This window comes from Schistocerca serialis, chromosome 2, assembly GCF_023864345.2.
Source record: "Schistocerca serialis cubense isolate TAMUIC-IGC-003099 chromosome 2, iqSchSeri2.2, whole genome shotgun sequence".
Lineage (NCBI taxonomy): Eukaryota > Metazoa > Arthropoda > Insecta > Orthoptera > Acrididae > Schistocerca > Schistocerca serialis.
Genome location: NC_064639.1, coordinates 361,591,284 through 361,611,781, shown reverse-complemented (window position 1 = coordinate 361,611,781; position 20,498 = coordinate 361,591,284). Strand labels below are relative to the sequence as shown.

General features: G+C 42.7%; 1 protein-coding gene across 1 annotated transcript in view; it reads right to left on the bottom strand.

Moving 5' to 3' along the window:
* Window positions 1–945: 945 nt before the first annotated feature.
* The window catches only part of LOC126455986 (uncharacterized), a 182,352-nt gene continuing 162,799 nt past the window's right edge, over window positions 946–20,498 (bottom strand). The window contains exon 4 of the mRNA XM_050091743.1: window positions 946–1,955. Coding sequence (XP_049947700.1) covers window positions 1,770–1,955 — 186 coding nt within the window. The 3' untranslated portion in view covers window positions 946–1,769. The remainder of the gene's footprint in view (window positions 1,956–20,498) is intronic.

Here is a 20,498-nt window from a genome sequence, read left to right as displayed (position 1 = left end):
GGCCAACCTAAATACATACCTGCAGGGCCACGTCATGGAACTGGTATAAACTCATTAATGTCCATTTGCATTGCCGATAGAACTCCTTTTTTTAACAGATAATAGTGCAATACACCAGTACATGGTTATTAAACCAAGACAAAGATAGAATATCTACAGTTGTCTGAAGGGTTAGATCTTACTGTAGGTACATTACTACAGCTGTAAATGCATTCGTTCTGGAATCTACCAGACCTGTAAGGTGTAATGTTGGAAATGTAGAGTAGTGTAGGCTAATAATGAACTGTATGAGTGGTTATCTATGTAAGTGTTATCATCACAAGGAGTCTGACGACAAACATTGTTACACGAGAGCGTTCTTTATCTACTAGTTCAACACAAATCACCATTTCCTTCATAGCGTAACGATTACTTTTTATTTAATGTCGAAATAGTTGCAAATGTGTGCTTAAAAATAATCACACATTTAAATACATTACGACATTCCGTCAACTGCAACCAGATAATCTTTAGGAATGAAGTCTTTTACAAAGAGTACTGGAAAGTAACATAATAGTCATAATAATAATAATTATTATTATTATTATTATTTATTATTGTATTAATATTAGATTGATGTAAAATGTCATAGTGTTTCTGAAGAAGCAGTTAGGGACGGAATATGGCTATACAGCTTAATCTGTATCAAATCGTATGACATAAACATGCCTTTTGTAGTATGCATTCGTTCCTTGATCCACTTTGATTTTTCTGCGCTTTTAGTTTACAGCTTTTAACTTCCAGAGCTGGTCCATCCACGTAGTGTGCACCTTCCAATTTTTCTTAATGTCCTAATTTCTTAAACTGTAACTACTTCTTCACCAGATGTAGTACATTTTTAGCTAGATTGGAAATAAACTTGGGAATTGATGTTTACAGCGGATATAAGGAGAATTCCTTGCAAAGTACTGAAAAGAAATGATGTTTTAATGTTAATCAAACTTCATTACATAATAACGTACAATATTATATAACATTATAATGTGCTAATTTTAAAAAGCTAAAATAATCTAACATCTGTATTATGTACATATAGATCTGCTGTATATATTACAATAAATCTATCACAATGTTACAAGTATTGCCCTCTGGAACAAGTGAATTCTTTCTCTCTTTTCAAAAAATTATACTACTAAGAAACTCACTGCGAAAGGCCGACAATAGTGAATACGAAAAAGAATTAAATACTTTTTTCTAAAAACTTCCACGAGGCCTTTCGTAACTCTCGACAAAACTATATGGAAGAATTAGTTACGGCATTCTTTTACCTTTGACTAATCGGCAATTTAGTTATAGCTAACAGGAGAGCTATATTTTAAAATTTGATTTCTTCAAGTTATTTAATTAGAGTGATATTAGTGCCTTATAGGCAAATAGTTTAGTGTCTCTCTCTCTATGAACTGAACTATGAGAGAGTATACCGTTTTAATCGCAGCCTGTTCAAGCTAATGTCCTATGAATACTTATTTGTCAATAATCTCCAGTGTCTCTCGGAGTGTAATCCGAGAGCAGTACAATGTTGAAAGGCAGAACTGTGTCGGTAACAAAGGATGAAAGTGGACTGGACTTCCCGGACTACAGTACGTTTCCGTCTAGCCAGCGGCGATATTCGCGACGCTGGCGAGGAGAGAAAGTAGGAAGAGTGGCTAGTTAGCTGAGGGGGGCGCGGAGCTGACAGGTTGCCCTGAGACTGTGGCGGCTGCGGTGGCTGACTGCTGACTGCTGAGGAGTCAGCAGCCGTTGTGAAGCAGCGCGTCGGCCAGCCTCCAGACGCGCCACCAGCTGCCGCTGACAGCGCCGCCACGCGCATGCGCCCCCGGATTCCGCGCATGCGTGGAACGCCGCCACCAGCTGCGCGCCGTTTGCGCGTGCGCCTTCAGTTGCGACTGCGCGTCCAACATGTTGCTGGAGTCTGCCTGCAAGAACAACAAACAGGCCGGTGAACTATTTAGGTCTGCTCTGCTGCTCACAAGGGGACCGTACGAACTTCCCATCACGGATTTGATTCATACGGACAAGGTGCGCAGGGCGCGACTAGGACTTCAACAAATGCAAACAAGATGATGTAACTCTCAACTGTTTCCGAGAAAGTCGCGTTTGAGTATTTTAGGCGTGCTTATATACTTGGTATGATGGTAACTACTATTAAAGTTAATATGAAACTTCCTGGCAGATTAAAACTGTGTGCCGGACCAAGACTCGAACTCGGGACCTCTGCTTTTCGCGGGCAAAGGTCCCGAGTTGGAGTCTCGGTCCGGTACACAGTTTTCATCTGCCAGGAAGTTTCATATCAGCGCACACTCCGCTGTAGAGTGAAAATTCATTCTACTATTAAAGTTGTCCGCAGCCGAACGAGTAAGCAGTTAGTGTCATAATCGTCAGGTCTCTGGATCGAATCTAGTTCCCAGTATTCCTTTTCTTTTTTCAGTTCCACCTAAATCCAGCAATAGATAGGCATACTACACGACGATACTAAGAGATAATGGATAACCGTTCATGAATGTAATTCAAGTTTGTTTTGCAATGGACACAATGAAAAAAAAAACATTCACATGCAAAAATTCTGCTTTCATTACATGTGCTGTCGTAATAGTTATTGTTTTCCATGTTTCTACGATCATTATCATCCTGATTCGTGCAGTGTTCCACAAATACAGATACTAGAATATAAATAAAATGACTACATTGATTTGACTAAAAGTTCTTGTGTATCGGATTTATATCCAATCTCCTCACGACGCATTTCTAATAACAGATTTATTATGACTGTGTAAATCATCAGTATATAATGATTCATTTATTATTTTCGTAATATTTACCTTGAAAAAAAAGGATAATTTGTTTCCGTGAGGAGATTGCATATAAATCGGATACACAAGAACTTTTAGCCGAATCAGTGTAGTCATTTTATTTATATTCTAGTATCTGTATTTGTGAAGCACTGCACGAATCAGGATGATAGTGATTATAGAAACACGGAAAACAATAACTATTACGACAGCACATGTAATGCATGCAGAATTTTTGCATGTGAATTTTTTTTTTTTCATTGTGTCTATTGCAAAACAAACTTGGTTTACATTCATGCACGGTTCTCTATTATCACATAGTTTCGTCGTCTAGCATGACTCTCTATTGCTGGAATTAGGTGGAACTGAAAAAAGAAAAAGAATACCGGGAACTATATTTGATCCAGAGACCTGACGATTATGACACTAACTGCTTACTCGGTCGGCTGCGGAAAACTTTAATACTAGCTACCGTCACACCAAGTATATAAGCACGCCTAAAATATTCAAAAGCGATTTTCTCGGAAACAGTTGAGAGTTGAATTTTCGTGTTTAATATGATGAAATATGATCGAGTTTTAGTCGTGCCCTACACACTCTATTAACATGAATAAAATCGGTGAGGGAAAGTTTGTTCGGTCCCCTTGTCAGAGGTACAGCGGCCGCACATTCAGGAGCAACTATAAGAAAGGAAATTATGGATGCACCACAGAAGAAGGAAAACAAATGCCTGTTTAAATGAGCTCTCATTTGCTGACGATTAAATTAAACCCTTTATTGACTGCCAGTGAACAGATCATCATGAGGTATCAAAAATTTTCAAGCAGTCATCTTAACATAAATAATAAGATGTCAATATCAAAATTGAACCTGCGAGGTTCTATTATAGTCATAACCACTGACAAAAGAAGGTAGGGCGTCACAGCTGTGTTGTCACATGGAGTCAGTCACAAACCGTGAACAGTGAGACTCAATATTAACCACATCCATCAATAAAAGATCAAAGTGACACAACAACATTAATTATGACATAAAGATGTATTCCTTCCGTGATGACATACTCTCTAAAGGTAGGAAATTATTATCAGCAAATCAGAATTACGGTAATTATAGATTCACAAACCAAGTACAGCATTGATGATAATTTTAATTCCAATTCGATAAGCGAAGGCGAGCGAGAGACACCAAATAGTGGGGATGTCCAAGTACAGTACTTTTTGCTATTCGCAATTGTGATTAATTAAGAAATTATTATTTCTTGGTGAACAGTTAAGAAATTTATTATTTCGAGGTAAGGGAGACTTTGTGCCTCTCACCCCCTCCCCCTTTCTCTCTCTCTCTCTCTCTCTCTCTCTCTCTCTCTCTCTCTCTCTCTCTCTAACACACACACACACACACACACACACACACACACACACACACACACACACTTCTTCGAAACAATGTGTTGTTTACTAGTACTGGACAGTTACGACCGAGTGCACCAACTTCGTTAAGTTTTACTGTGGCTCAAGCCCGCTTTTCGCGAGATATCCACGGTTCTAACTGCAAGATTGCGGTGTTGAGATGGGGGCGATTTTCGACGTACTGAGATAGACTCAAGGCATCGTATGCCGTACCCTACACCCAAAAGAAAACGAGAAAGTTTGAGAGGTGGCATGAGCCCCCTCTCATATTTCTATCTTACGATTTTCGTCTCTAATTGCATGCGGTGAAAAGTTGCTATTCCTTCACACGCGGATTTCCCACGCAGCGACTCTCGTCACCCGTGTGGTCCGGTGACAGGCGGGCTCTCCTGTTGTGGAAAGGGTTAAGCCGACGGGTGTGAGGAAGTCGAGTGAATGCTTTGCAGACGCCGACATTGTCAAAAGACACGCCGGGAGGGGTCTGAAGTAGCGGCTCGGCTAGAGGTTCCGTTACTTCGCAGAATCTTAGCGAAAACACTTTCTGGCGGGCTACCAGCGAGGCGTGGGAATGACTTGTGTACCCAGGCAGTTGTGGCGGGAAAATTCCCGCGCTTTCTGCAAAATAGTAACGGTGATTGGCTGGCTCAGGGCATAGCTCCGTGACGTAGCAAAATCAGCGCAGAAATTGGCGCCAAGAATCTCCATTGGTGGAATGGTAGTGCTCCGGCAATGGAGTGGAATTTTCCGCCGGTTTTCGAGTTGCTGATTGGAACGTTTAACCACGGCCACTGTCCTGGGGGCGGGAATGTTGTGTGTTCGGCCTGTACGGGTGCTCTAGGTAGTCGGCTCTCGCCTTTCGGTCGAGGACGTCGAAGCAACCAGCCATCGCCTCCGGTACGCCAGATCGTGTTCTGGCAGTTAAGAAGACAGTTTGGTAATGTATGTCCGCAGCACCGGCAGATAGGGATTTTCCTAGGTGATAATCAGAGCTCAGCAGAGCGCGCCTGTTCGTCTTTTTCTAACTTTGTTGCGTCTTGAGTAGCAGCAATTAATGTTGGGTTAGCTGTGTGTCTCTCTTCAGATTTGAGTGGCAAGGAATTGGCTCCACATACCACTTCATCATAAACCTCACAATCTAGTTTAGGGACAACTTCACCTTCACAGCGTTTGTTTGAGTATTCAATTTGAGCCAATTTGATGTATTATAAATGTTTCATGTGTTTTAGTTTATTATTTTGTGTTTAGTCTTAATAAATCATATTGTTATTTTGGACAGAACGTTCATTCTGTTAATCGGTAGAGCAACCCATCATTTCTCACTACGTTAATGAAACCTTCCTTTATTTAACTTATTTATCAAATTAAATTATTGCAGGTGCCAAACTCTTTTCTACTCCACTTGCAGGGTTGATTACAGTCAGTTCGCGTATTTTTTTTTTTTTATCCTTGTGCAACAGCAAAAGTCGGAGTTAGAATAGGGGGGGGCTTAGAGCATCATTTACATATGTAGATTCTAGAATTTAGTGTTAAATACACTGCTAGCCCCGGCACCTCGCAAGTTTATTAACTTATGAATCAAACTTACTAGGTGTAGGATTAAATTTTGCCTCCACACGTGAACACATTGTTTGTTTTTCTCTAACGAGTGTACTACACGACACTTGTATTTTTGTATTTTTTTATATTTATGGTACGTGAAGTTTAAAACTCAAATCTACCTCTTCCAAAGTACTGTAGTTCGATGCAACCCTTGAAAATGGTCGAGAAAATCTTCTAAGTTTTCCTACCATGTTTAACATGCTAAAGTTAGCGAGACTTCTTTTCGACAACCGATGTGGCTCTTTGGTGGCGTTCTTGCTCACTACGAGGGTGGCCTGGCTTCCATTCCAGGTGGATTCGAGTTTTTAAACAAAGGTGAATGTTCTTCGAGCATTTTTGTGAAGTGTGAATTATAAAAAGATAAATAAAATTTGATTTGTAGTATTTTAACTTTACGATCTTCTTTAACAATCTTTTATAAAAGTTGGCTAGATAAGAATTTATGTTTTCAATGAAAACTGGATTTTTGTGCCGGCCGGAGAGTGGCTGAGCGGTTCTATGCGCTACAGTCTGGAGCCGCGCCACCGCTACGGTCGCAGGTTCGAATCCTGCATCGGGCATGGATGTGTGTGATGTCCTTAGGTTAGTTAGGTTTAAGTAGTTCTAAGATCTAGGGGAGTGATGACCTCAGACGTTAAGTCCCATAGTGCTCAGAGCCACTTGAAGCGTTTTTTGGATTTTTGTGTGCAATAAAGTTAGAAATGAGAAGTGCATTTTCATAAAAATAACATGTGTTAATTAGCAGATATTTTATGATTTTCTATTCAAATGACGCAGGCATTTGAATTTACAGTGAATATATCAGATCATTATCAGGTAGCATAAAATATCATGCCGACATCTTAATATAGATAATGCGACGTCAATAATAAAGTACAAAATATAACCTGTGAGGTTCTTTTGGATCATAGCCACTGACAAAGCAATGGAAGGCATCATGGTTGTGGTAGTCATATAAAGTCAACTAAAGCTCGGCATTGTCATCCAGTTTGGCTGTGGTTGCACAAAGAGGGCACCACTGCGTACAGACTGTTCAGGCATAGGGATTGAGAGCAAGTTCCATCATGAAAAAAGGCAATCACCAAAACAAGAAACTGTAAATTTCTCCTTTTGTACTGCAGCAGTCAGTTTTTCAAGAACTGATGCATTCGTGAAGCATATACATCTCGTACTCCGAAAAACTTTGTTTTATTCTTTTGCCTCCCACTTCGCGAGAAACAAACGACAGGCCTAGCAGTGCGGTATAAACACACTTCTGCTCGTTGAGGAAAGGGAAAGCATGTGACAATGACGTCACTCACCAGCGACTGTCTAACAATGACGTCACTCACTAGCGACTGTCTAGAAGACTTACGTGTATAGGCAACCGTACACAAATTCCTGTCACTGTTAACATTTTTGCGTCTTCAGTGCGTCTTCCATTGCAATACACGGAGTTAACAGCTGTGAAATGCAAAGTTGGTCGACGAATGTTTGCTGACCGGCGTATAATGCTGGTGCACCACATGTGGAAGCATCAGCAATGGTCAACGGCATGATGATACAGAAGGCAATACAAACCATTGCATTAAAGACACCTAGTGTGTACCCGCAAGACATTTCCTGTAATTGAAAAAGTGTCGTGGTGATCTCTCCACTCGCAAAAGGTTACTGATTAGTGGCCCATTCGGGAGGGGACTGCCAAGCGGGAGGTGCCGTGAGAAAAAGAGTGAATAACCAACGGAAGCATACCGAGTCGGGAAGTAGAATGTCAGAAGTCTGAACGTGGTAGGGACGCAACAAAATTTGAAAAGGGAAATGCTAAGGATCAACCTAGATATAGTGGGAGTCAGTGGAGTGAAATAGAAAGAAGACAAGGATTTCTGGTCAGATGAGTATAGGATAATATCAACATCCGCAGAAAATGTTACCTCGAGTAGGATTTGGTAAGAGTAGGAAGGTAAAGCACAGGGTGAGTTGCTGTGAACAGCTCAGTAATAAAGTTCTTCTCATCAGAATCGACAGCCAACCAACACCGACAACGGTACTTTAGGTATACATAGCTACGTCGCAAGCAGAAGATTAAAGAAAAATATATGATGATACTGAACAGATAATTCAGTACGTAAAGGTAAATGTAAATCTATTACTCTTGGGGGACTTGAACGTGATTGTAGAGGAAGGAGTAGAAGAAAGCGTTAAGGGAATATGGGCTTACTACTAGGAGTGAGAGAGGAGAAAGACTGAGTTCTGCGATAAATTTCAGCTAGTAACAACGAATATTCTGTTCAAGAATCACAAAAGGAGGTGGTATACCTGGAAAATTCCTGGAGATACAGGAAGATTTCAGTTAAATTACCTCATGGTCGGCTAGAGATTCCGACATCGGATACTGGGTAGTAAGGCGTACCCAGGAACAGATACAGACTCAGATCACAATTTAGTAGGCTGAGGTTTAAGAGATTAGTCAGGAAGAATCAGTACGCAAAGAAGTGGACATGGAAGTACTAAGGAAGAAAAGACACGCTTGAAGTCCTCGAAGGCTATAGATACTGCGTTAAGCTATAGCTCACCTGAAGAGGAACGAACAACCCTAAAATGGGTAATCATAGTTGTTGGAAAGATTATCATAGGTACAAAGAAGATAACTGCCAAGAAACCATACTCAGGAAAATTCAGGAATACAGAAATACAAGTTGATTAGGAATGAAATAAACAGGAAGTGCAGGGAAGCTAAGGAGAAATGGCTGCATGAAAAATGTGAAGAAATCGAGAAAGAAATGATTGTCGGATGGACTGACTCAGTACACGGAAAAGTCAAAACAACCTTCGGTGAAGTTAAAAGCAAGGATGCTAACATTAAGGGTGCAATGGCCATTCCACAGCGGAGACAGCGGATAGGTGGAAAGAGTATATTGAAGGCTTCTATGAGGGGGAAGGGGGAAGACATGTCCGATGACGTGACAAAGGAGACAGGGGATTCAGTATTAGAATCACAATTTTAGAGAGCTTGGGAAGATTTAGCAGCGAATAAGGCAGTAGGTACAGATAAATTCCATCAGAATTTCTAATATCATTAGCGGAAGAGGCAATAAAACGACTATTCACGTAGATTTTTAGAATGTATGAGTCTGGCGATGTACTATCTTCGTTTTGGAAAAACATCATACATTCAATCCCCAAGATTGCAAGAGCCGACAAGTGCGAGAATTATCGCACAATCTGCTTAACAGCTCATGCAACCAAGTTGCTCACATGCATGTTGGATGTCAAATAAAATTAAAGATGTAATAGATGAACATTAGTTTGGCCTTAGGGAAGGTAAAGGCACGAGAGTGGCAGTTCTGACGTTGCGTCTGAGGATGGAATCAAGAAAACGCGTTTGACAATTTCAAATTTTGCAATATATTCAACATTCTGAAGAAAATAGGGGTAAGCTATAAGGAAAGACGGGTAATTTACAACATGTTCAAGAGCCAGGAGGGCACAATAAGAGTAGAAGACCAACAACGAATTGCTCAGATTAAAAGGGTGTAAGACAGGAATGTAGTCTTTCGCTCCTGCTGTTCAATGTATGTATCGAAGAAGTAATGACGAAAATAAAAGAAAGTTTCAAGAACGCAATTAAAATTGAAGGTGGAAGGATACCAATGATAAGATTCGCTGACGACAATGCTATCCTCAGTGAAACTAAAGAAGAATTACATGATCTTCTCAATGGAATGAACAGTCTGATGAGTACAGAATATGGATTGAGAGTAAAGAGAAGACAGACGAAGCAATGAGAGGTAGCAGAAATGAGAACAGTGAGACATTTAACTTCAGAATTGATGGTCACGACGTAGATGAAGTTAAGAAATTCTGTTACGTAGGAAGTAAAATAACTAATGACGAACGGAGTAAGGATGACATCAAAAGCAGACTAGCACCGGCAAAAATGGCATTCCATGCCAAGAGAAGTCAACTAGTATCAAACATGGGCCTTAATTTGAGGAAAAAATTTCTGAGAATGTACGTTTGGAGTGAAACATGGACTGTGGGAAAACCAGAAGAGAATCGAAATATCTGAGCTGTGGTGCTACAGACGAATGATGAAAATTAGGTGGACTCATAAGGTAAGGAATGAGGAGGCCATGCACAGAATCGGAGAAGGAAAGGAATATGTGGAAAACACTGACAAGGAGGAGGGACAGGATGATAGGACATGTGTTAAGACATCAGGGAATAACTTCCGTGGTACTAGATGGAGCTGTACAGGGTAAAAACTGCAGGGGAAGACATACACTGGAATACATCCAGCAAATAATTGAGAAAGTAGGGTGCAAGTGCTACTCTGGGATGAAGAGGTTGGCTCAGGGGTGGAATTCGTGGTGGCCCGCATCAAACTAGTCAGGGGACGGATGACTGAAAAAAAAAAACAGTAGTATTATACTTCTACTGTGTATCACGTAAAGTAATGGTAGCGTGAAGCAGTTACAATGCATTTACAAACATGGTTTGTGGACACGCCAAATTTATGAATCATAAATCGCCGGTTCACTATCTATTCGCGCATTTTGCGACGTCCGCACGCGATTTAACAGTAACGGTCGTACTTCTTCAGAGTGGGACCAATATGCGTCGCAACTGCTATTCTGGGTCGTTTAATTTAAGTTCGAAATTACAGAAGCTGTCGCTCGTGACTCACCACGAACGACATCAATTCTCCAGAGCCGTTTCGACACCAAAAACTGTAGGTTCCAGCACCGTGACAACAGCCACGAGGATTGTAAAATTTTGGCTGTTGGTACAAGTGAAGCAGGAGGGAGTGGCAGCACTTGTGGACGGCGGCGTGCTCACGAATAGCCCTCGCCTGTAGGCAAAACTGAGCCAGCCGTGGCTCGTGTTTCTGGCGCCAGTGTTTTCGCAGCTGTGCGCCACGCCGCGCATAGACACACGCCTGTGGTAGCCGTCGGCACTTCTGGCGCCGAAGCGCAGAAAAGAGCGCCTTTCTGCGGTTACCGGTACCGACACCAGCCGCAGGCATTCCACTGAAGGCGCGCTTCCGCGTACCGTCACGACTGCTTACTGTTCTCTGTCGTCACGCGGATGTTGCTCTAGAGCCCATTCTACTGCGGGAATTCTCCTGTGGTCCCAGAACTATGCCACACCTTTCTCCCTTCGAATTTGTTCTCGTTCTTAGGAGGACGCTATACATGTTGTTACTGTGTTAGTTAAGCAGATATACACGACGGACGAAGTTCTGGAATTCGACGTCCTTGCAAGAAAAATTACGCATGATGGGCAAAACAAGGAGGATGTAAGAAGAAGCATAGCACAGGGGAAGAGAGCCTTCCTGACAAAGAGGAAGTGTACTTGTGTCAAACACAGGCCTTAATTTGGAGTACAGCAATCTATGGAAGGCCGGCTGGAGTGGCCGAGCGGTTCTAGGCGCTTCAGTCTGGAACCGCGCGACCGCTGCGGTCGCAGGTTCGATTCCTGCCTCGGGCATGGACGTGTGTGATGTCCTTAGGTTAGTTAGGTTTAAGTAGTTCTAAGTTCTAGGGGACTGATGACCTCAGATGTTAACTCACATAGTGCTCAGAGCCATTTGGACCATTTTTTTATGAATCTATGGAAGTGATTCATTGCCTGTGGGAAAGCCGAAAAACAAAATAATCGAAAGGTTTGAGATGGGGTGCTATAGAAGGATGTTGAAAATTAGGTGGAGCAATGGGATAAAAAAAATGTTCAAATGTGTGTGAAATCTTGCGGGACTTAACTGCTAAGGTCATCAGTCCCTAAGCATACACACTACTTAACCTAAATTATCCTAAGGACAAACACACACATCCATGCCCGAGGGAGGACTCGAACCTCCACCAGGACCAGCCGCACAATGGGATACGAAAGGTGGAGGTTCTCTGTAGAATCGGCAAGGGAAGGAATACCGGACAGCACAGACAAGAAGAAAGGACAGAATGATAGAGCATGTGTTAAGTATCAGGGTACTGGTCCATGGTACAAGGGATCTGTTGAGATTAAAAACTGTAGAAAGTCACAAGTTGAAATACATCCAAGAAATAGTTGAGGACGTTGAGTGCAAGTGCAGTTCGTGGTGGGCCGCATCAAACTGCTCAGAAAACTGAAGGCCCAAGGAAACCGATGCATTATGCACATCTCTTTGATTGTGGGTTCTCTGATTAAGTACAATTTAGAATTTTAGTACTTACAACCTTTATGAACAGCTTGAAATCTACAACCACAGAAACAAATGTTGTCATAATTATCTAAATGATAACAGAGAAACTATCTCTTTCAAACATTTTGGTTCTGTTACATGAACAAGTATACCATACAATCACTGTTCTCAAATTCATTTCGCCCTTTCTCTCACCTTCAGTATTTCTTTTTTGGGATAATCTTCATATTCTTCGCTGTATCTGCCTCATTACAGGCATCATAAGAGCACTCTCTACCTTTCTTCGCCCTGTGCCTTACTTAATATCCTGTTAACTTCGTCTACTTTTAATGTCATTCAGCATTCCAAACCTTTCTCTACTCTTCCCTCCAATCTTTCCTTCGATGATTCTTCGTTACAGGCGGTTTATTCGCCATAAATGTTTCAGTGAATATGTTTACACATTCTTATCGTTTCCACCAATTTCCTTCTCACTCGTAGTTTTCGAAAACTTCTTCATTCGTTATTCTGTCAATCCACTTCACTTTACGAGTTTTACTCCACAATAAATTTCAAAACTAATCGACAGTATTTGCTCTTTCTTTTTAACGGTCCATGATTTGCCCTCGTGTAATATTACAGTCCAGACAAAACATCTACGGCACTTCTCTCTTATTCGAAGGATCCTTTTTGCCGCTAAGACAGTCTTTCATGTTTTCTAATGTTCTTTTACGAGCTTATATTCTACTTCTCATTTCCTCGACCTAGATTCTTTTCTCTGTCATTAAACTTCCATAGTGATTCATAATACAGTTATAGGTTGACTGGATCAGGGAGAAGGAACCAAACAGCGAGGTCATCGGTCCCATCGGATAAGGGAGGGATGGGGAAGGAAGTGGGCCGTGCCCTTTCAGAGGAAACATCCCGGCATTTGCCTGAAGCGATTTTAGGGAAATCACGAGAAATCTAAATAAGGATGGCCGGACATGGGTTTGAACCGTCGTCCTCCCGAATGCGAGTCCAGTGCATCAACCACTGAGCCGCCTAGTTCGGTAATACAGTTATAGTTACCATCAGCATACGTAGGTCGAGTGTCGTGTCTACTGCCTCCACGGATCGAAGCCTGCGGTTGGGTGAGGTTGGGGCCATATTTTGTTCAAAAGAACCATCCTGTGATTCACGTTAAGTGATTTAAGTAAACCACACAAAAACTAAACCAGAGCGGCTAGATCACTTCTCTCCAGTGGCCTAGTGACCTAGATCAGTCAAAGTATCTGTACCGTCTAGATCACTTGAAATGTATTAATGTATTCCCAGACGCATAACTGTCTTGATGAGGTGGTGTTCACTATAGTGGAGGTGTCAATAGGGAGTGGGCAGAATCAAGGGACGCGAGGACTTTTATTTTTATTTTATTCATTAGTCTCAGCTACTTTGATGCTATCCCCTACATTACCCAAACTTTAACTAATATATCTCCGTATAACTACTAAACAACATCTTCTAAACACTTTTCTGTATAATCTAGTTTGTCTCAGACCCTATTATTTTATGCCTGTACTGCTCCTTCCAACCTCAGTTTCATTACTTCTGTGTGCTGCGCCATGTCCTATTTACTTGTCCCTTTTCCTTGTAAGGGTCTTCACAAGTACCTTCATTTCGAACTCTATCTGCCCACTTAGTCTTTAACATTCTTACATAGCTTCTTCTGTCCTTGCGCTGTGTGCGCAGTCGATAGCTCCAGAGTGAAACCACCAGAGGACGCCACCAACACTAAGCACACACACTTAATGCTAGGCGCCACTCAGTTGCGATCTGTCGCCAACCAGATGACGCTCGTAAACTGGAACCTATTTATGTTTCTGGCACGAGACCTTCAGATAGTTGGCCCCATACGCCGCTAGTCATGTTAGTTGCTACAAAGGGCGCTAAATACCTGGAACTACCTTCCTCTTCCTCAAAATGGAGCGCACACGACCATCATTCCACCGGTCGCGGATAAATGGAGACACACCGCACACAGTCTATATCTACGTCTATATAGATACTTCGCGAGTGGAGAGCACCATTTACCATTACTAGTCAGTTCCTTTCCTATTTACTAGTCAGTTCCTTTCCTATTCCACTAAACTGTCTATATGCCTCCGTGTGAGCCCTGATTTCTCGTATATTATCTTCGCCGTCCTCAAGCGCAATGTATGTAATTCGGTAGACAGTTTCGAATGTCGGTACTCGAAATTTTCTCAGTAGTGTTCCTCGAAAAGCACGTCTCCTTCCCTCCAGGGTTTCCCAATTGAGCTCCCCATGCATCTCCGTAAGACCTGCGTTGTTCGAACCTATCGGTAACAAATCTAGCAGCCCGCCTCTGAACTGCTTCGATGTACTCTTTCAATCCGGCCTGGTACGGATCGCAAACACTCGAATGGATCGAGAATAGGTCGCACCAGCGTTCTATATGCGATTCCCTTTACAAGTGAAACACACTTTTCTACAATTCTCCCAATAAACCGACGACTACCATTCACCTTCCCTACCACAGTCATCACATGCTCATTCCATGTCATATCGCTTTGTAGCTTTACGCCTAGATATCTAAACAACATTACTGTGTCAAGCAGTACACTACTAATGCTACATCCCAAATTTACAGGCTTGTTATTCTTACGCTTCCGCATTAACTTATATTTTACCACATTTAGAGCTAGCTGCCATTCATCACACCAACTATAAATTGTTCTAAGTCACCTTGTATCTTCTTACATTCACTCAACTTCGTCAAATTATCGTACATAACGGCACCATCAGCAAACACAGCGGATAGCTGCCCAACTCGTCCGCCAATCCATTTATGTTTGTAGACAACAACAGCGATCCTATCACACTTCACTGGGGCACTCCTGACGATATCCTTGTTTCTGATGAACACTCACCGTCGAGGATAACGATGCTTCATCTGCAAATAACCTAAGACGTTTCCACAGATTGTCTCCTAAATCGTTTATATAGATGAAGGAACAGCAAACGGCCTATAAAACTATCTTGGGGAACGTCAGAAATCACTTCTGTTTTACCCGATAATTTTCCGTCAATTACCACGAAGTGTGACCTCTCTGACACGGAATCACGAATCCAGTTACATAACAGACGATATTCCGTAAGCACGCAATTTCACTACAAGCCACTTGTATGGTACAGTGTCAAAAACCTTCTGGAAATCTAGAAATACGGCATCGATTTGAAATCCCTTGTCAATCGCACTCAACACTTCGTGTGTGTAAAGAGCTAGTTGTGTTTCACAAGAACGATGTTTTCTAAATCCGTGTTGACTGTGTGTCAATAGACCGTTCTCTTCGATGTAATTCGAAATGCTGGAACACAATATATGCTCAAAAGTCCTGCTGCCTATCTACGGTAATGATATGTGCCTGTAATTTAGTGGATTACTTCAAGTACCTTTGCCGCGCGGGATTAGTCTAGCGGTCTGGGGCGCTGCAGTCATGGCGGCTGGTCCTGGCGGAGGTTCGAGTCCTCCCTTGAGCATTGGCGTGTGTGTTTGTCCTTAGGATAATTTAGGTTACGCAGTGTGTAAGCTTAGGGACTAGTGACCTTAGCAGTCAAGTCCCATAAGATCTCACACACATTTGAACATTTTTTTTTCAAGTACCTTTCTTGAATATTGGTGTGACTTATGCAACTTTCCAATCTTTGGGTAACGATCTTTCGTCGAGCGAGCGGTTGTGTACCGTCATGTAGAAGAAGGTGTAAATAGATGAATGGCGAACACTAACATCACTTAACGAAGGTTGTTCAACACTTGCACCTACAAGAGCGCGGAGCGAACTGACCCTGGCCAGAACACATACAGTATATATACAGCTACAGAACATTGCAGTACAATGATTCTTAACATTTCTGGATACTTCTAGAATGTACTCGAACCGAATATAGAATTTAAAATTGTGCAGTACAGGTGAGTGCTTAACTCATGCAACAATTTAGTGTCGTAACCACTACACCACGGTGCTACTCAACTTCCACTGTGACAATATGATTGTTAAGTATTGAAGACAACCGGTTTCAGCAGCCTATGCTGTCATCTTCGGGTCTTAAAATCTTTTGATGTAAAGCATGTTCATTTTACCAACTGTGACATAATCCCGTGAATAAGCAGTGATCCAATACTGCAAAATGCTTTTTTATTCCAGTCTCTGATCACAAATGAATTCTTTAGACGATGACTGGTTTCAGTCTGTAACGACCATCTACAGATCTTTTTTACGCCATGTCCTAAAGTGATACAGCCATAATGTCATCGTCAAAACACATAAATATAATCAGCATAGCATCGTCACATAGATTTAAAATATGGTGTAGAATAGGCCACATGGTCTACATAGAGATTATTGCCAAATGGCTGTGTCACTTTAGGACATGGTGTAAAAACGATCTGAAGATGGTCATCGTCTAAAGAATTCATTTGTGATCAGAGACTGGAATAAAAAAGCATGTTCATTTTACGCTAACCTCAAGCACAAGACGTCAAGGGGATGAAAATAGCACATTATAAAAGGTTTTTCATCGCCAGATTTTATCTCCACCGAGTCGTTAATATGTTACGTTACTTTACCTAGCTCGTCCGTAGATTTTTTGCACAGCAGTGTAATGTGAGATGAATGCGAGGGTGGAGGGGGGGAGGGAGGAGGGGGAGGGGAGTTCCTTCCGCCTTCTTCATCCAAAGGACGCCGCCACTCCGACTTTAATGCTGTCACTCTTCGAGACGGCAAAGCCTAAAGCGGAGCCTTGTCGTGTGCTGATGATGACGGAGACGGCGAGCAGAAAGGCGCAGGCGGGATGACGTGGGGCAGAGTGCGGCGGGCCTGCATAAAACAGAAGCCCTGGGCGCCGCCTGATGGGGCCATTCGTCACGGATGGCGCGGCCACGCCCTCCGCGTAAAGCGAACTCCATTACGGCGAGTGGCTGGCCTGTCGCGGACGCTAATGATAATTTCTGCGCAGCGCTGAGCGGCGACCGGCCCGGTGCGGAATATCGGGGCTAGGCGTGCCCCTCCCGCGTGCCGCTCACCACGTCGCCACCCGAGCCATTTTGGGACTGGTTTCCCTATTTAAACCTTATCTTACTCTCATACGTCTAGGCCCGGAGTAATGCACAAATTTTAAGTAAAAAAAGAAAAAAAGACCTTATTGCCAATAGAAAATATACTGTTCAAAAGAATAAGCAAGCAATTTCACTACAAGTCACTTCTATGGTACAGTGTCATACTCTCAAAAGTCTAGGCCCGGAGTATTGCACAAATTTTAAGTAAAAAAAAAAAAAAAAAAAAAAAAGACCTTATTGCCAACAGAAAATACACCGTTCAAAAGAATAAGCACGCAATTTAACTACAAGCTACTTCTATGGTACAGTGTCGAAAACCTTCTGGAAATCTAGAAATACGGCATCAATTCGAAATCCCTTGTAAATAGCACTCAACAAAATGGTTCAAATGGCCCTGAGCACTATGGGACCTAACATCTATGGTCATCAGTCCCCTATAACTTAGAACTACTTAAACCTAACTAACCTAAGGACATCACACAACACCCAGACATCACGAGGCAGAGAAAACCCCTGACCCCGCCGGGAATCGAACCCGGGAATCCGGGCGTGGGAAGCGAGAACGCTACCGCACGACCACGAGCTGCGGACAGCACTCAACACTTCGCTGTTCCACGGGACTGGAAGAAGGCCCAGATCATAGCAATCTATAAAAAGGGTAAAAAATCGGATGCACATAATTACGGCCAATTTCACTGACATCGATTTGTTGTAGGACCATGGAAACATATTTTGTGTTCAGACATAACCAATTTTTTAGACTCTGAGAAGGAAATAGCTTACAATACGTTAGTTCGTCCAGTCTGAGAGTACTGTTCGTCTGTATGGGACCTTTCCCAGTTGAGTCTGATTCAAGAGAAGGTCCAAAGAAGAGCGGCAAGATTCGTGACTGGTACATTTAGCCATCGCGAGAGCGTTACAAATCCCACAGAAAGTGGGACACACTTCCAGATAGACGGCGTGCCAAGCGGAAGGGGCTGCTCACTAAATACCGAAATCCGATCTTCGCCGAGGATTTGAGCATATATTATTGCCACCAACTTTCAGCTCGTGCAATGATCTCCTTTCTAAGATAAGCTCGTGCTGAGGCGTTCAGACAGTCGTTTTTCCCTCACGCGATCCACGAGTGAAACAGACAGGGGGAAATATGACTTTGGCGCGAATTGTGCCCTCCGCCAGACACCGCTTGCTGGTTGGAGGAGTATATATGTAGAGTTAGAAAATCCGGTATGTTTATTTTGATACAGACGGTACCTGGTCTGACTGCATAGTTTGAGATCTTCGCTTTCAGTTTAGTCAACATTAAAATCATCCGCTATTTATTGACTGCGTTATGCGTTACAAAGTCAGATGGTCCCTCAGAATGAAGTAAGTGCCGACGTCCCAGTGTTTTGCCGAGCGAGGTGGTACAATGGTTAGCAAACTGGACTCGCATTCGAGAGGACGACGGTTCAATTCCGCGTCCGGCATCCTTATTTAGGTTTTCTGTGATTTCCCTAACTGCCTTCAGGCAAATGCCGGGATGGTTCCCTTGAAAGGGCACGACCAACTTCCTTCCCCATCCTACTCTAATCCGATAAGACCGATGACGTCGCTGTTCGGCCTCCACCTAACCCAACCCAGTGTTTTCCAGTGAGGTACACCGGTGGCAGTTGTCATTTGTGGACGTTGTATACAATCGAACGCTTGCAATGCGTTGCGGCGCCGTACGGTTACCGCCAGAGCATTGTAAGAAGATCTCAGAAGAGACGCTGGAGAAGCTGTGTCGGATCAGAGTGTAATTAAGAGGTTAGAGGTTATGAAAAAGGCACTTAGGACCGAGACTTCCTGTTCAAGTACCCCATTGAGAAACGACGTCTTGCAGCTCGCCCTCAGATCTGCAGTTCTCATAACAACTGCCAACTTCATTACTGGCGAAACGTGTTATTCACAGACGAGTCCAGATATTCTCTCGAATGTGACGGCCCTGTTCGTGAGGGAACCCATGACTAGCAGTACATGTCAAATGTTGTCCAGGAAATCGACAGATTTGGCCAAGATGTGGGGAGGCTTCAGTGTTGACAGTCATGGCCATCTTGTCGTTGTCAGTGGTCGCCTTATGGCCGGGCAGTACGTCCAACAGATCATGTTGCTCCATGTGGTAGCTGCCGCATTCGGTGGTGGCCTGAATTCCTTCCAATGCCAGGGCCCATGTGGCGGGCGTCAGCACGAGGGTCTTGCGAAGTCTGAATATTGAAGTGATGGAATGGCCGGCGGTAAATCCCGACCTAAACCCCATTGTGCCTATGGGATAAGCTTGACAGATGTGTTCGTGGTCGTCCTGTTCCACTACAGACTCTCCAAGAACTCTCATTGAGGAAAGAGGTAGACTTCCGTGGAACAATACAAAGCATGCAACTAGGTGTAAACGCTCACGGAGGGCACATATATTATTGAAGCCTTTAAAGTTGAATGGAAAACACCCACGACGACAAGATGAATGATTTTTTCCATCTTGTTTTCAAGGACTGTCGGACATATCAGCTTCTTTATGTAAATGATCGAGGATGACATGATCTTCTGTTGTGAACAAATGCTTAATATAATTTGGTAACATAACCTGTCCTTAATTATTGCTCCATGGAGAATGACAGACGTCCGAATTCATGTTCCCTAATTCTTTTGAGCAGTGTACGTAACTGACCATCGTCTTTCGTCTGCGTACATCAGTGATCACCAAAGCATTTCAAAAATGCCGTAACCGGTTTCGAAAAGCCAGTGGTTATAATCAGGCTTAAGGTACATGCAGCAAACAGTGACGTAACGTTCTCGTTGCGCTGTCAACACAGGTGTATTCGATAACACAACGGGAGACATTACGTCACTGTTACGCCACCGCTTGCAGCACGTGCTTTTTGGCCTGGTGATGACCAATGAATCATCCACTCTTCCAAACCGGTTACTACATACAATAACGGATGAAGTAAAAGATTTCACCTATATAGGAAGCGAGATTACACAGGCTTGCTGAAGCAAGAGTAATAAGTAGATTGGCTTTGCCTTGGAAATAATTCTTCCACAAAACATTGAAGAATTTCCTGGAAGTGCAGATCTGGAGCACAGTGTTTGTGGAACAGAGGAGTGGAACATCGAAAAGCCGGAGAAGAAGAAGCTTGAAACGATGGAAACATGAGGCTGCCGAAGTCATTGGAGGAAAGATTACAGTTAATACAGATGAAGGATGCGGAAAATGACCAGCAAATGGCTTGGCTGTGTGTTACTGTTTCTACACAACCACATATTTTATAAAAATAAGCATACTGTTAACTGGAAGTGTGTGACCTAATAATTTAACACGTCAACGATCGCTTAGATGTGTAGAAAATGAAATCACATTACCGATTTCGGCAAGTATTTTCCATTTTTATATG